The sequence below is a fragment of the Eleutherodactylus coqui genome, unplaced genomic scaffold, assembly GCF_035609145.1.
Source record: "Eleutherodactylus coqui strain aEleCoq1 unplaced genomic scaffold, aEleCoq1.hap1 HAP1_SCAFFOLD_183, whole genome shotgun sequence".
NCBI classification, from domain to species: Eukaryota; Metazoa; Chordata; class Amphibia; order Anura; family Eleutherodactylidae; genus Eleutherodactylus; species Eleutherodactylus coqui.
The window spans coordinates 172,435-187,500 of record NW_027102625.1 but is presented as its reverse complement, the minus strand read 5'-3'; the positions used below and the strand labels follow the sequence as shown (position 1 = coordinate 187,500).

Sequence of the window (15,066 nt, the reverse complement as noted above, 5' to 3'; positions counted from 1 at the left end):
GAGAGGTGAGCAAGAGCCCAGCGGCCCCCATAATACTTACATGGAAGAACAACCAGGACTATTCCAGAGCCGCCGACCCCCAAACTAAGGGGGAGAAGGGTCTTGTAAGAGAGGTGAGCAAGAGCCCAGCGGCCACTCTGGCTGAGCTCCAAAGACCCTCTGTGCAGATGGGAGAAACCTCCAGAAGGTCAACCATCCCTGCAGCCTCCACCAATCTGGGCTTTATGGCGGAGGGGCAAGAAAGAAGCCTCCTCAGTAAGACACATGGAAGTATCAGGTTAGGGTGGATGGAAACCAGGCGTCGCTCATCACCCACCCAATACCATCCCTACAGTGAAGCCTGATGGTGGAGCATCATGTGGGGGAGGGGAGACCGGTCAGGGTGGATGGAAAGCTGGATGGAGTGAAGTACAGAGATAATGGCCACCTGATCCAGAACACAAGGGAACTCAGACCGGCTAGAAGGGTCACCTTCCCACAAAACAATGACAATGACCCTAAGGCCCCACCCAAGACCACCCAGGAGTGGGGACAACTCTGTGAATGCCCCCTGAACCCAATGGTACATCTCCGGGGAGACCTGACAATGGCTGTCCACAGACGGCCCCCATCCAACCCGACAGCGGGTGAAAACCCCCAAATCCAGGGGTGCAAACCTTGTGGCATCACCAAGAAGACGGGAGGCCGGAATCCCTGCCAGGAGGGCTCCGACTAGTACGGAGCACAGGGTGTGACTACTGATGACACCGCAGGGGGCGCAACGACTTGTCGGGTTGTGATTACGGAACGCTGAGTGCAGGATGCGGGGGGCACAACGTAACGTGTCGGGCAGTGGGGGGAGAGCCGTCTGGACCTGCTGTGTTTTACTTCACCGTAGAGATGAGCGCCCTGTTAGCGAGTTTTTGGCGTACGTCATGTGACTGCACTCATGGAAAGCTGTAACATTCCTCTAAAGCCATTTTATATCCACCATATTACAAGGAGCTTACAATGGCCTGCAGTGCGGGGTGTTGGGTCGGTGCAGATGCCACGTGAAGGGTTGGCATGGCAGGTTAATGACCGGTGGGACGCCAGAGAGATGCCAACTCTGTGCAGAGAACTGCAGAGCATTGCTCAAAGTCCCTGACAAGCTGGGATACCGCACCAGTGCCAACCTAGCTGGCAGAGGCAGCTGAGAAGCTGGCAGCATCGGCTGTGGGTACTGCCAGGCAGCCCTCTGCCATATTGGATGCTGCCTGCTGTTTGTAGATTTACACTTTTTGTCATTATCGCTGTGAAATGTGATTAATTGTTCAAATCTGTCAGACGGAAAAACCTGGGGGCACAAACTTAAGAGACTCCACGGGGGAGCTGTAGTTGATGGCACCCTATCTCTTCGTGTACATAATATTGGCGCCTGTGCTGCTGGCCAGCGCCTAATCCTTGTGGGGGTGACTGGCGCACTTTGGCAATCGTTGTCCTTGCGGTGTTTGCTGCAGCGTCAATTGGAAGGCCCGTGGATCCAGTTGGTGGGGGCAGTGCGCCCCTCGTATCCTGACTGTGGAGTGACGCTGCAAAGCATGGTCTCTCCAGTGTGCCCTCCGCAGTGACCTGGCGCATAGCAGGGTCTACAAGCCGCGGTCTGCTGCCTTTATAGCCAGATATTGCTGCTTCTAAACTGCTGTTTCCCATCTGTTGGCCTGTAGTCCAGGAACATCCATGGTAATGGGGCACCATGCATGCTCTGGCGGGATTTTCAGGGACGCCTTTGAGCTAATGGTCAAGATCAATGATCTGCAACCTGCTGCTTCAGACGCTGGTGGTCCCCATAAGTATTTGCAGTATTGCAGTGTGGTGCTGCTGAGGTAGTATTTCCATCTTCTTTTATCACCTTATGTGTGCATTAGGGATAACAGACATAAAACTGTCACATTCCTCAGCTCAGTGGACTGATTTAGTGTTTGTCTCTCTGCTCAGACTGTCTTGTGTTTTTTCGATTCTCAAATTTGTGTGAACATTCATGTAGATCCAGAGGAATGTCGCCCCCCCACCCCGCCCCCCCCCGTCTGTATGTTATAATTATGTGCCATCCAAACTAGTTTCATTCATTAGCCTGATGAAGGGGGCGAGATATCCCGAAAGCTGCTGTAACATCATGCATTGTGGGCCATTACAAGGTCTCCTATCTACAGGATGACTCGGTATCTCTCTCTGAGAACAATCACACATTAGCATTGACCAGCATTCCAGAAGTGCGGGTTATTGGCGCATGTTGTCTCAATCCTAAACAAAATCATCCATAGACCTGAATCGGTAAAGCTCATTCCTTGATACATGTACAACAATTGAAGAGGAGTCTATGATCCTGGATCTACATACTCCCGGAACGAAGGGTCACATGGCCATGTATGTACTCCAGCAGATGAGGATCCTAGACTGGTAGAGTTGGAAGGGGCCTCCAGGGTCATCAGGGCCAACCCCCTGCGCAATACAGGATCACTAAATCATCCCAGACAGATGTCTGTCCGGCCTCTGAAGACTTCCATTGAAGGAGAACTCCCCACCTCCCGTGGCAACCTGTTCCACTCATTGATCCCCTCACTGTCTAATATCTAATGTGTCTCCTCCCTTTCAGTTTCATCCCATTGCTTCTAGTCTTTCCTTGTGCAGATGGGAATAGGGCTGATCCCTCTGCACTGTGACAGCCCTTCAGATATTTGTAGACAGCTATTAAGTCTCCTCTCAGCCTTCTCTTCTGCTAAACATTCCCAGATCCTTTACCCGTTCCTCATAGGACATGATTTGCAGACCGCTCACCATCTTGGTAACTCTTCTCTGAACTTGCTCCAGTTTGTCTATGTCTTTTATAAAGTGGGGTGCCCAGAACTGGACCCAGTATTCCAGATGAGGTCTGACTAAGGAAGAGTAGAGGGGATAATGACCTCACGTGATCTAGACTCTATGCTTCTCTTAATACATCCCAGAATTGTGTTTGCCTTTTTGGATGCTGCATCACATTGTTGACTCATGTTCAGTCTATGATCTATTAGTATACCCAAGTCTTTTTCACATGTGCTGCTGCTTAGCCCAATTCCTCCCATTCTGTATGCGCTTTCTTCATTTTTCTTGCCTAGATGTAGGACTTTGCATTTCTCCTTGTTACATACCATTCTGTTAGTCGCCGACCACTGTTCAAGCTTTTCTAAATCTTTTTGAATCCTTTTTCTCTCAAGTTAAAGCCCTTTTTGACACAACAGCAGTCTTGCAAATCTCTTTTGCTTAAGCGAATGCCAACCTCGCCAACTCTTCTGCACTTGCCCGGTGAGGCTGCACTATTCATAGAGAATCATCGGTTTTCTCAACGTTCGGTGAACAATCAGTATTTATGCTGCCGACAAACACTCGAGCCAGCGCTGCTTCTCTATGTCTGCTGAAACGAACCAGACCCGTGCGATTATCATTCAGTCTAAAAGCACCTATAGCCATCCCTTCAAGTTTTGTGCCGTTGGCAAACTTAATCAGTTTCCCCTCAATTCCCTTCCCTAGATCATTTACCCTCCAGGAGATAAGGGGTCCCCTGTCTTCAGGTCTATGTTCCAGAAGTTAAGGGTCTCCTTGGTCTTTAGGTCTATGCTCCAGGAGGTGAGGGGTCTCCCTGGCCTTCAGGGCTATGCTCTAGGGCAGTGGTGGCGAACCTATGGCACGTGTGCCAGAGGCGGCACTCAGAGCCTTTCCAGCTGGCACTCGCCGCCGTCGGCCGCTCACCACTTTAGTAAATACCGTCAGGGGTGCCACAGCTCCCCTGCTGGTATTCACTCAGCAGCGCTGCTAGAAGCACTGATCCCGGCGCACACTGTGATGTCAGTGTGCAGCCGGGATCCTCCTCCCCCCTCCTCTGACGTCTCCTACTTGGTTCCGCGAGAGCAGGGGAGGGGAGGTGGTGTCCGGCAGCACGTCACAGTATGCTCCTGGGATCAGTGGCAGCAACAGCGCCAAGCAGAGGAGGTGGGGGGGAGGGGATTTGGGTCTCAGAGGGGGGGGGGGGGGCTCTATTACTACAGGGGCCACCGTGGGATGTCAGTATTCCCGCTGGGGCCGCTGTGGGATGTCGCTATTACTACTGGGCTGATGTGGGATGTCACTATTACTACTGGGGCCGCTGTGGGATGTCACTATTACTACAGGGGCCGCTGTGGGATGTCACTATTATACTGGGGCCGCTGTGGGATGTCACTATTACCACTGAGACCACTGTGGGATGTCACTATTTCTACTGGGGGCCGCTGTGGGATGTCACTATTACTACTGGGGGCCGCTGTGGGATGTCACTATTACTACTGGGGGCCACTGTGGGATGTCACTATTATACTGGGGGCCGCTGTGGGATGTTACTATTATACTGGGGGCCGCTGTGGAATGTCACTATTATACTGGGGGCTGCTGTGGGATGTCACTATTATACTGGGGGCCGCTGTGGGATGTCACTATTATACTGGGGGCCGCTGTGGGATGTCACTATTATACTGGGGGCCGCTGTGGGATGTCACTATTATACTGGGGGCCGCTGTGGGATGTCACTATTACTGCTGGGGGCCGCTGTGGGATGTCACTATTATACTGGGGGCCGCTGTGGGATGTCACTATTATACTGGGGCCGCTGTGGGATGTCACTATTATACTGGGGCCGCTGTGGGATGTCACTATTATACTGGGGGCCGCTGTGGGATGTCACTATTACTGCTGGGGGCCGCTGTGGGATGTCACTATTATACTGGGGGCCGCTGTGGGATGTCACTATTATACTGGGGGCCGCTGTGGGATGTCACTATTATACTGGGGGCCGCTGTGGGATGTCACTATTATACTGGGGGCCGCTGTGGGATGTCACTATTACTGCTGGGGGCCGCTGTGGGATGTCACTATTATACTGGGGGCCGCTGTGGGATGTCACTATTATACTGGGGCCGCTGTGGGATGTCACTATTATACTGGGGCCGCTGTGGGATGTCACTATTACTACTGGGGGCCGCTGTGGGATGTCACTATTATACTGGGGGCCGCTGTGGGATGTCACTAATACTGCTGGGGGCCGCTGTGGGATGTCACTATTACTGCTGGGGGCCGCTGTGGGGTGTCACTATTATACTGGGGGCCGCTGTGGGATATCACTATTATACTGGGGGCCGCTGTGGGATGTCACTATTACTACTGGGGGCCGCTGTGGGATGTCACTATTATACTGGGGCCACTGTGGGATGTCACTATTATACTGGGGGCCGCTGTAGGATGTTACTATTATACTGGGGGCTGCTGTGGGATGTCACTATTATACTGGGGCCGCTGTGGGATGTCACTATTATACTGGGGCCGCTGTGGGATGTCACTATTACTACTGGGGGCCGCTGTGGGATGTCACTATTATACTGGGGGCTGCTGTGGGATGTCACTATTATACTGGGGGCTGCTGTGGGATGTCACTATTATACTGGGGGCCGCTGTGGGATGTCACTATTATACTGGGGGCCGCTGTGGGATGTCACTATTATACTGGGGGCCGCTGTGGGGTGTCACTATTACTGCTGGGGGCAGCTGTGGGATGTCACTATTATACTGGGGGCCGCTGTGGGATGTCACTATTACTGCTGGGGGCCGCTGTGGGATGTCACTATTACTGCTGGGGGCCGCTGTGGGATGTCACTATTATACTGGGGGCCGCTGTGGGATGTCACTATTATACTGGGGGCCGCTGTGGGATGTCACTATTATACTGGGGGCCGCTGTGGGATGTCACTATTACTACTGGGGGCCGCTGTGGGATGTCACTATTATACTGGGGGCCGCTGTGGGATGTCACTATTATACTGGGGGCCGCTGTGGGATGTCACTATTATACTGGGGCCGCTGTGGGATGTCACTATTACTGCTGGGGGCCGCTGTGGGATGTCACTATTATACTGGGGCCGCTGTGGGATATCACTATTATACTGGGGGCCGCTGTGGGATGTCACTATTACTACTGGGGGCTGCTGTGGGATGTCACTATTATACTGGGGGCCGCTGTGGGATGTCACTATTACTACTGGGGGCCGCTGTGGGATGTCACTATTATACTGGGGCCGCTGTGGGATGTCACTATTATACTGGGGCCGCTGTGGGATGTTACTATTATACTGGGGGCCGCTGTGGGATGTCACTATTATACTGGGGGCCACTGTGGGATGTCACTATTATACTGGGGGCCGCTGTAGGATGTCACTATTATACTGGGGGCTGCTGTGGGATGTCACTATTATACTGGGGGCTGCTGTGGGATGTCACTATTATACTGGGGCCGCTGTGGGATGTCACTATTATACTGGGGCCGCTGTGGGATGTCACTATTACTACTGGGGGCCGCTGTGGGATGTCACTATTACTACTGGGGGCCGCTGTGGGATGTCACTATTACTACTGGGGGCTGCTGTGGGATGTCACTATTATACTAGGGGCCGCTGTGGGATGTCACTATTATACTGGGGGCCGCTGTGGGATGTCACTATTACTACTGGGGGCTGCTGTGGGATTTCACTATTATACTGGGGCCGCTGTGGGATGTCACTATTATACTGGGGGCCGCTGTGGGATGTCACTATTATACTGGGGGCCGCTGTGGGATGTCACTATTACTACTGGGGGCCGCTGTGGGATTTCACTATTATACTGGGGCCGCTGTGGGATGTCACTATTATACTGGGGGCCGCTGTGGGATGTCACTATTATACTGGGGGCCGCTGTGGGATGTCACTATTATACTGGGGGCCGCTGTGGGATGTCACTATTATACTGGGGCCGCTGTGGGATGTCACTATTATACTGGGGGCTGCTGTGGGATGTCACTATTATACTGGGGGCTGCTGTGGGATGTCGCTATTACTACTGGGGGCTGCTGTGGGATTTCACTATTACTACTGGGGCCGCTGTGGGATGTCACTATTACGATTGGGGCCACGGTGCGGTATCACTATTAATGATGGGGCCGCTGTGGGGGGTCACTATAACCACTAAAGCCGCTCTGGGGGAGTCACTATTGGCGCTGGGGCTGCTCTGGGGGGGGGGGGGTCACCCTTACTGCTAGAGCCGCTCTGGGCGGGGGAGGTCAATATCGCTGCTGGGATATGTTTGCACGAGGTAGAAATGCTGCAGAATGTCGTCAGCGGAAATTTCCATGGCAAATTCCACAGCATTTCTGCATCCAAAAGAAGTCACAATCTGCACCCCGTCTATTTTGAAACAGCCTTGTCCTTTTAAGAACGACGGGGGTAAAATTCAAATGCCATGATAAGCCCCGCCCCCTGACATGTTGGCATTTTACAATAAATAAGTGGGTTTTGAGTTGCAGTTTGGGCACTCGGTCTCTAAAAGGTCCGCCATCACTGCTCTAGGAGGTGAGGGGTCTCCCTGGCCTACAGGGCTATGCTCCTAGAAGGTGATGGGTCTCCATGGCCTTCAGGTCTATGCTCCTAGAAGGTGAGGGGTCTCCCCGGCCTTCAGGGGTATGCTCCTAGAAGGTGAGGGGTCTCCCCGGCCTTCAGGGGTATGCTCCTAGAAGGTGAGGGGTCTCCCCGGCCTTCAGGGGTATGCTCCTAGAAGGTGAGGGGTCTCCCCGGCCTTCAGGGGTATGCTCCTAGAAGGTGAGGGATCTCCCCGGCCTTCAGGGGTATGCTCCTAGAAGGTGAGGGGTCTCCCCGGCCTTCAGGGGTATGCTCCTAGAAGGTGAGGGGTCTCCCCGGCCTTCAGGGGTATGCTCCTAGAAGGTGAGGGGTCTCCCCGACCTTCAGGGCTATGCTCCTAGGAGGTGAGGGGTCTCCATGGCCTTCAGGTCTATGCTCCTAGAAGGTGAGGGGTCTCCCCGGCCTTCAGCTCTATGCTCCTAGGAGGTAAGGGGTCTCCCCGGCCTTCAGGTCTATGCTCCAGGATGTGAGGGGTCTCCCCGGCCTTCAGATCTATGCTCCAGGATGTGAGGGGGTTTCCCCGGTCTTCAGGTCTATGTTCCAGGAGTTGAGGGTCTCCTTGCTCTTCAGGTCTATGTTCCAGGAGGTGAGGGGTCTCCCTGGCCTTCAGGGGTATGCTCTAGGAGGTGAGGGGTCTCCCTGGCCTTCTGGGGTATACTCTAGGAGGTGAGGGGTCTCCCTGGTCTATGCTGCAGGAGGGGAGGGGGTCTCCCTGGTCTATGCTGCAGGAGAGGAGGTGGGTCTCCCTGGTCTTTGCTGCAGGAGGGGAGGGGGGTCTCCCTGGTCTATGCTGCAGGAGGGGAGGGGATCTCCCTGGTCTATGCTTCAGGAGGTGAGGGGGCTTTCCTGTCTATGCCCCCCCAGGGGGGGGGCTTCCCCGTCTATGCTCCAGGGGGTCAAGGGGCTTCCCGATCTATGCTCCAGGAGGTGAGGGGGCTTCCCTGAGTCTTCAGATCTATGCTCCAGGAGGTGAGGGGCTCTCCCTGGTCTATGCTCCAGAAAGTGAGGGGGCTTCCCGGTCTATGCTCCAGGGGGTGAGGGTGTCTCCCCGGTCTATGCTCCAGGAGGTGAGGGGGGCTTCCCTGAGTCTTCAGGTCTATGTTCCAGGAGGTGTGGGGGTCTCCCTGGTCTATGCTCCAGAAAGTGAGGGGTTTTCCCAGTTTATGCTCCAGGGGGGCTTCCCAGTCCATGCCCCGGGGGGGGGGGGGGGGGTGACGGGGGCTTCCCGGTCCATGCCCCGGGGGGGGGGGGGGTGACGGGGGCTTCCCGGTCCATGCCCCGGGGGGGGGGGGCTTCCCGGTCCATGCCCCGGGGGGGGGGGGGTGACGGGGGCTTCCCGGTCCGTGCCCCGGGGGGTGGGGGTGACGGGGGCTTCCCGGTCCATGCCCCGGGGGGGGGGGGGAGGTGACGGGGGCTTCCCGGTCCATGCCCCGGGGGGGGGGGGGTGACGGGGGCTTCCCGGTCCATGCCCCGGGGGGGGGGGGAGGTGACGGGGGCTTCCCGGTCCATGCCCCGGGGGGGGGGGGGGGTGACGGGGGCTTCCCGGTCCATGCCCCGGGGGGGGGGGTGACGGGGGCTTCCCGGTCCATGCCCCGGGGGGGGGGGGGGTGACGGGGGCTTCCCGGTCCATGCCCCGGGGGGGGGGGTGACGGGGGCTTCCCGGTCCATGCCCCGGGGGGGGGGGGGGTGACGGGGGCTTCCCGGTCCATGCCCCGGGGGGGGGGGTGACGGGGGCTTCCCGGTCCATGCCCCGGGGGGGGGGGGGGGGTGACGGGGGCTTCCCGGTCCATGCCCCGGGGGGGGGGGGGGTGACGGGGGCTTCCCGGTCCATGCCCCGGGGGGGTGACGGGGGCTTGGTATCCACTGTACAGTAGACTGCCTCTTCCCGCTGCGCGGTCCTCCTGTTATTTGCTGTACAGCAGACTGCCTCTTCCCGCTGCGCGGTCCTCCTGTGTTATCTGCTGTACAGTAGACTGCCTCTTCCCGCCGTGCGGTCCTCCTGTTATCTGCTGTACAGCAGACTGCCTCTTCCCGCCGCGCGGTCCTCCTGTGTTATCCGCTGTACAGCAGACTGCCTCTTCCCGCCGCGCGGTCCTCCTGTGTTATCCGCTGTACAGCAGACTGCCTCTTCCCGCCGCGCGGTCCTCCTGTGTTATCCACTGTACAGCAGACTGCCTCTTCCCGCCGCGCGGTCCTCCTGTGTTATCCGCTGTACAGCAGACTGCCTCTTCCCGCCGCGCGGTCCTCCTGTGTTATCCGCTGTACAGCAGACTGCCTCTTCCCGCCGCGCGGTCCTCCTGTGTTATCCGCTGTACAGCAGACTGCCTCTTCCCGCCGCGCGGTCCTCCTGTGTTATCCGCTGTACAGCAGACTGCCTCTTCCCGCCGCGCGGTCCTCCTGTGTTATCCGCTGTACAGCAGACTGCCTCTTCCCGCCGCGCGGTCCTCCTGTGTTATCCGCTGTACAGCAGACTGCCTCTTCCCGCCGCGCGGTCCTCCTGTGTTATCCGCTGTACAGCAGACTGCCTCTTCCCGCCGCGCGGTCCTCCTGTGTTATCCGCTGTACAGCAGACTGCCTCTTCCCGCCGCGCGGTCCTCCTGTGTTATCCGCTGTACAGCAGACTGCCTCTTCCCGCCGCGCGGTCCTCCTGTGTTATCCGCTGTACAGCAGACTGCCTCTTCCCGCCGCGCGGTCCTCCTGTGTTATCCGCTGTACAGCAGACTGCCTCTTCCCGCCGCGCGGTCCTCCTGTGTTATCTGCTGTACAGCAGACTGCCTCTTCCCGCCGCGCGGTCCTCCTGTTATCCGCTGTACAGCAGACTGCCTCTTCCCGCCGCGCGGTCCTCCTGTGTTATCTGCTGTACAGCAGACTGCCTCTTCCCGCCGCGCGGTCCTCCTGTGTTATCTGCTGTACAGCAGACTGCCTCTTCCCGCCGCGCGGTCCTCCTGTTATCCGCTGTACAGCAGACTGCCTCTTCCCGCCGCGCGGTCCTCCTGTGTTATCTGCTGTACAGCAGACTGCCTCTTCCCGCCGCGCGGTCCTCCTGTTATCCGCTGTACAGCAGACTGCCTCTTCCCGCCGCGCGGTCCTCCTGTTATCCGCTGTACAGCAGACTGCCTCTTCCCGCCGCGCGGTCCTCCTGTGTTATCTGCTGTACAGTAGACTGCCTGCTGCGTAGGATTGCTGTACCGTAGACTGGCATCGTTCTGGCCGGTCTTCTTGTGGGCGCTTGTACTTGCTGTATCAGGGTGTCCGATCTCACAGCCGTGGTGGGCCGGTGGTCGCTGGTGACACAAAAGGCGGCTCTGATCCCGGTGGGCCGGTGGTCGCTGGTGACACAGGAGGCGGCTCTGATCCCGGTGGGCCGGTGGTCGCTGGTGACACAGGAGGCGGCTCTGATCCCGGTGGGCCGGTGGTCGCTGGTGACACAGGAGGCGGCTCTGATCCCGGTGGGCCGGTGGTCGCTGGTGACACAGGAGGCGGCTCTGATCCCGGTGGGCCGGTGGTCGCTGGTGACACAGGAGGCGGCTCTGATCCCGGTGGGCCGGTGGTCGCTGGTGACACAGGAGGCGGCTCTGATCCTGGTGGGCCGGTGGTCGCTGGTGACACAGGAGGCGGCTCTGATCCCGGTGATCCAGGACAGGCTGCGACCCTCGTAGTAACAGATGACTGTCCTCTGTGCACCGATGGAAGGGCTCGCTGCGAGTCGCAGCCTTAATCATCACGTCATTTACCTCCTCGCTATTCCTCCACGTGGCACATTGTCGGCAGTAAACGTCCGGCACCCCAAGGCTGTCGCTGCCTCTCACATGCTTGGGGGGAAGCAGAACTATGAATGCAGCTCTGGCTGTGACTGATGGAAGCTGTGAGGTAAGTTTCCTGCACCGGGCGGACATCTTCCTCATTACGTGTGGCTGCAGAGTACAGGCTGTTGTCTGGGGTGCGGTTTGGTCTCGTGGTACAATCCCAGGATGCACTGCAACCTGATAATGGAGGAGATTGTGATGCGCTGGCGGCGCTGTCCTCAGCCGCTGCGTCTCCTCATCTCTCCGCGGTCTTCAGGCCACGCTCTTATGTGCACGTTAGCGGCGGATCGCCACCCTGGACCACAAGCCGACGGTTATACTCGGATATTGAAGCTACATTATTTGCGCACTTTATGGTACGATTGGGCGCTGCTTTGTACATTAGGCATGGCACGATGGTATTTGGCGCTAATTAGTAGTATTACTGCACTTTGTATAATCTTCGTGCGTCTTCTGGCGCAGGAGGTGTCTGAGCGCCGTTCACCTCGGGGGGCTCGCAGGCCGTCTCCGTCTCTTCTGTGCACTTCTCTTAGACGCGGTTTCTTCACTTATGGATGTAAATGCTTCACCGATCAGTAATTGGCGCGGGAGCCCCCGGCCCGCTGGGTCAGCGCCACCAATGTTCCACCCTTGGAAGTGTCGTAGTTTTCTGTCTTACATAGAGTATTTATTTTTCTGGGCTCTTCTCCCAGCAGACGGGCGCGGCCCTCTCCTGCCCCAGGCCCCCCGAGGGAGGGAGGGGGGGGGGCCCTCTCCTGCCCCCGGCCCCCGGAGGGAGGGCTCTCTCCTTTCCCTGGCCCCCGGAGGGAGGGAGGAAGGGGGGGGGGCTCTCTCCTGCCCCTGGCCCCCGGAGGGAGGGGGGGGGCTCTCTCCTGCCCCTGGCCCCCGGAGGGAGGGGGGGGGGCTCTCTCCTGCCCCTGGCCCCCGGAGGGAGGGGGGGGGGGGCTCTCTCCTGCCCCTGGCCCCCGGAGGGAGGGGGGGGGGGGGCTCTCTCCTGCCCCTGGCCCCCGGAGGGAGGGGGGGGGGGGGCTCTCTCCTGCCCCTTGCCCCCGGAGGGAGGGGGGGGGGCTCTCTCCTGCCCCTGGCCCCCGGAGGGAGGGAGGGGGGGGGGGGGCTCTCTCCTGCCCCTGGCCCCCGGAGGGAGGGGGGGGGCTCTCTCCTGCCCCTGGCCCCCGGAGGGAGGGGGGGGGGGCTCTCTCCTGCCCCTGGCCCCCGGAGGGAGGGGGGGGGGGCTCTCTCCTGCCCCTGGCCCCCGGAGGGAGGGGGGGGGGCTCTCTCCTGCCCCTTGCCCCCGGAGGGAGGGGGGGGGGGCTCTCTCCTGCCCCTGGCCCCCGGAGGGAGGGGGGGGGGCTCTCTCCTGCCCCTGGCCCCGAGGGAGGGAGGGGGGGGGGGCTCTCTCCTGCCCGTGGCCCTGAGGGGGGGTCTCTTCGCCCTACTTCATTATCCAGAGCTGCATTCACATTGGGTTGCCGTAGATGTCAGGACCGCGGTTTGTGATGGAGATAAGCGGCGCCTCATAGAGTATGGACAGGGGTGCTGTGCATGGGGGGTCTCCAGCAGGGGGCAGATGCAAGTAGCTGTAGTGGATAGAATTAACCCCTTCATCGGCTTCCAGCTCTCTCCTTGCGTTCACTAAGTGTGGAGCTGGTTGAGTGTCAACTATTCTCGCCGACCCCAGCAGGTAGAGGGGCGTGAGCCGCTGATGTGTATGGGCACCCCAGAACGGTGCTCCCACAATGCACTGCTGATTTATGAATGCAGAGAGCAGTTTTCGGTGTTTATTAACCCTTTGTTTTCCCTGCAGAACCCTGACGGTAAAGTGGTAACCTGCTGGTCCCGCGATGGCGGAGAGGGTTGTCCTGCTGGGCCTGTTGGCAGCAAGCGTCTGGCTGGTGAGCGAGGGAAGCCTCCCCTTCCTGTCCAAGCAGAGGTTAAAGGGCCGATTCCAGAGAGACCGCCGGAATATCCGTCCGAACATCATTCTCGTACTGACGGACGACCAAGATGTGGAGTTGGGTATGTGCCGTAAGAAAGATGGCGGCCAGCACCGTATGTGACCGAGGTGTGGCTGTAGCCAGAGCGCTGCGGTCTGCTGCCGGTCGTCTATTCACTGATTGTAAACAAGATGGTGATGGGCGCTTGCGTTGTGCTCGGCATTGTTTCCTGCCGCTAATATCCATGCAGCGCAACAAATCTTCGGTGATTCTGGGCGTTACAGCTTCCCGCGGGGTTATGGGGGGAGGGGGGGTCACGGCTCCCCGTAGGGTTATAGGGGGAGGGGGGGTCACGGCTCCCCGTAGGGTTATAGGGGGAGGGGGGGTCACGGCTCCCCGTAGGGTTATAGGGGGAGGGGGGGTCACGGCTCCCCGTAGGGTTATAGGGGGAGGGGGGTCACGGCTCCCCGTAGGGTTATAGGGGGAGGGGGGGTCACGGCTCCCCGTAGGGTTATAGGGGGAGGGGGGGTCACGGCTCCCCGTAGGGTTATAGGGGGAGGGGGGGTCACGGCTCCCCGTAGGGTTATAGGGGGAGGGGGGGTCACGGCTCCCCGTAGGGTTATAGGGGGAGGGGGGGTCACGGCTCCCCGTAGGGTTATAGGGGGAGGGGGGGTCACGGCTCCCCGTAGGGTTATAGGGGGAGGGGGGGTCACGGCTCCCCGTAGGGTTATAGGGGGAGGGGGGGTCACGGCTCCCCGTAGGGTTATAGGGGGAGGGGGGGTCACGGCTCCCCGTAGGGTTATAGGGGGAGGGGGGGTCACGGCTCCCCGTAGGGTTATAGGGGGAGGGGGGGTCACGGCTCCCCGTAGGGTTATAGGGGGAGGGGGGGTCACGGCTTCCCGTAGGGCTATGGGGGGGGGGGCGTCACGGCTCCCCGTAGGGTTATGTGGGGGGGGGTCACGGCTCCCCGTAGGGTTATGTGGGGGGGGGGTCACGGCTCCCCGTAGGGTTATGGGGGGGGGGGGGTCACGGCTCCCCGTAGGGTTATGGGGGGGGGGGGGGGTCACGGCTCCCCGTAGGGTTATGGGGGGGGGGGGGGTCACGGCTCCCCGTAGGGTTATAGGGGGGGGGGTTACGGCTCCCCGTAGGGTTATGGGGGGGGGGGGGGGCGCGTCACGGCTTCCCGTAGGGTTATGGGGGGGGGGCGGGGCGTCACGGCTTCCCGTAGGTTTATGGGGGGGGGGCCGTCACGGCTTCCCGTAGGGTTATGGGGGGGGGGGGCGTCACGGCTTCACGTGGGGTTATGGGGGGGGGGGGCGTCACGGCTTCCCGTGGGGTTATGGGGGGGGGGGCGTCACGGCTTCCCGTGGGGTTATGGGGGGGGGGGCGTCACGGCTTCCCGTAGGGCTATGGGGGGGGGGGTGTCACGGTTCCCCGTAGGGTTATGGGGGGGGGGGGGGTGTCACGGTTCCCCGTAGGGTTATGGGGGGGGGTGTCACGGCTCCCCGTAGGGTTATAGGGGGGGGGGGTCACGGCTTCCCGTAGGGTTATGGGGGGGGTCGCGGCTCCCCGTAGGGTTATGGGGGGGGGGTCACGGCTCCCCGTAGGGTTATAGGGGGAGGGGGGGTCACGGCTTCCCGTAGGGTTATAGGGGGAGGGGGGGCGTCACGGCTTCCCGTAGGGTTATGGGGGAGGGGGGGCGTCACGGCTTCCCGTAGGGTTATGGGGGGGGAGGGGGCGTCACGGCTCCCCGTAGGGTTATGGGGGGGGAGGGGGCGTCACGGCTCCCCGTAGGGTTATGGGGGGGGGTCACGGTTCCCCGTAGGGTTATGGGGGGGGGTCACGGCTCCCCGTAGG

The 15,066-nt window shown here is 59.6% G+C and overlaps 1 protein-coding gene across 4 annotated transcripts in view; it reads left to right on the top strand.

The window, feature by feature from the left end:
- The window catches only part of LOC136605487 (extracellular sulfatase Sulf-2-like), a 98,928-nt gene that overhangs the window by 66,436 nt on the left and 17,426 nt on the right, over nucleotides 1–15,066 (top strand). For all 4 annotated transcript variants that reach the window (XM_066588964.1, XM_066588966.1, XM_066588965.1 and 1 more), the window contains one exon: nucleotides 13,080–13,291. In XM_066588964.1, coding sequence (XP_066445061.1) covers nucleotides 13,117–13,291 — 175 coding nt within the window. In that variant the 5' untranslated portion in view covers nucleotides 13,080–13,116. The remainder of the gene's footprint in view (nucleotides 1–13,079; nucleotides 13,292–15,066) is intronic.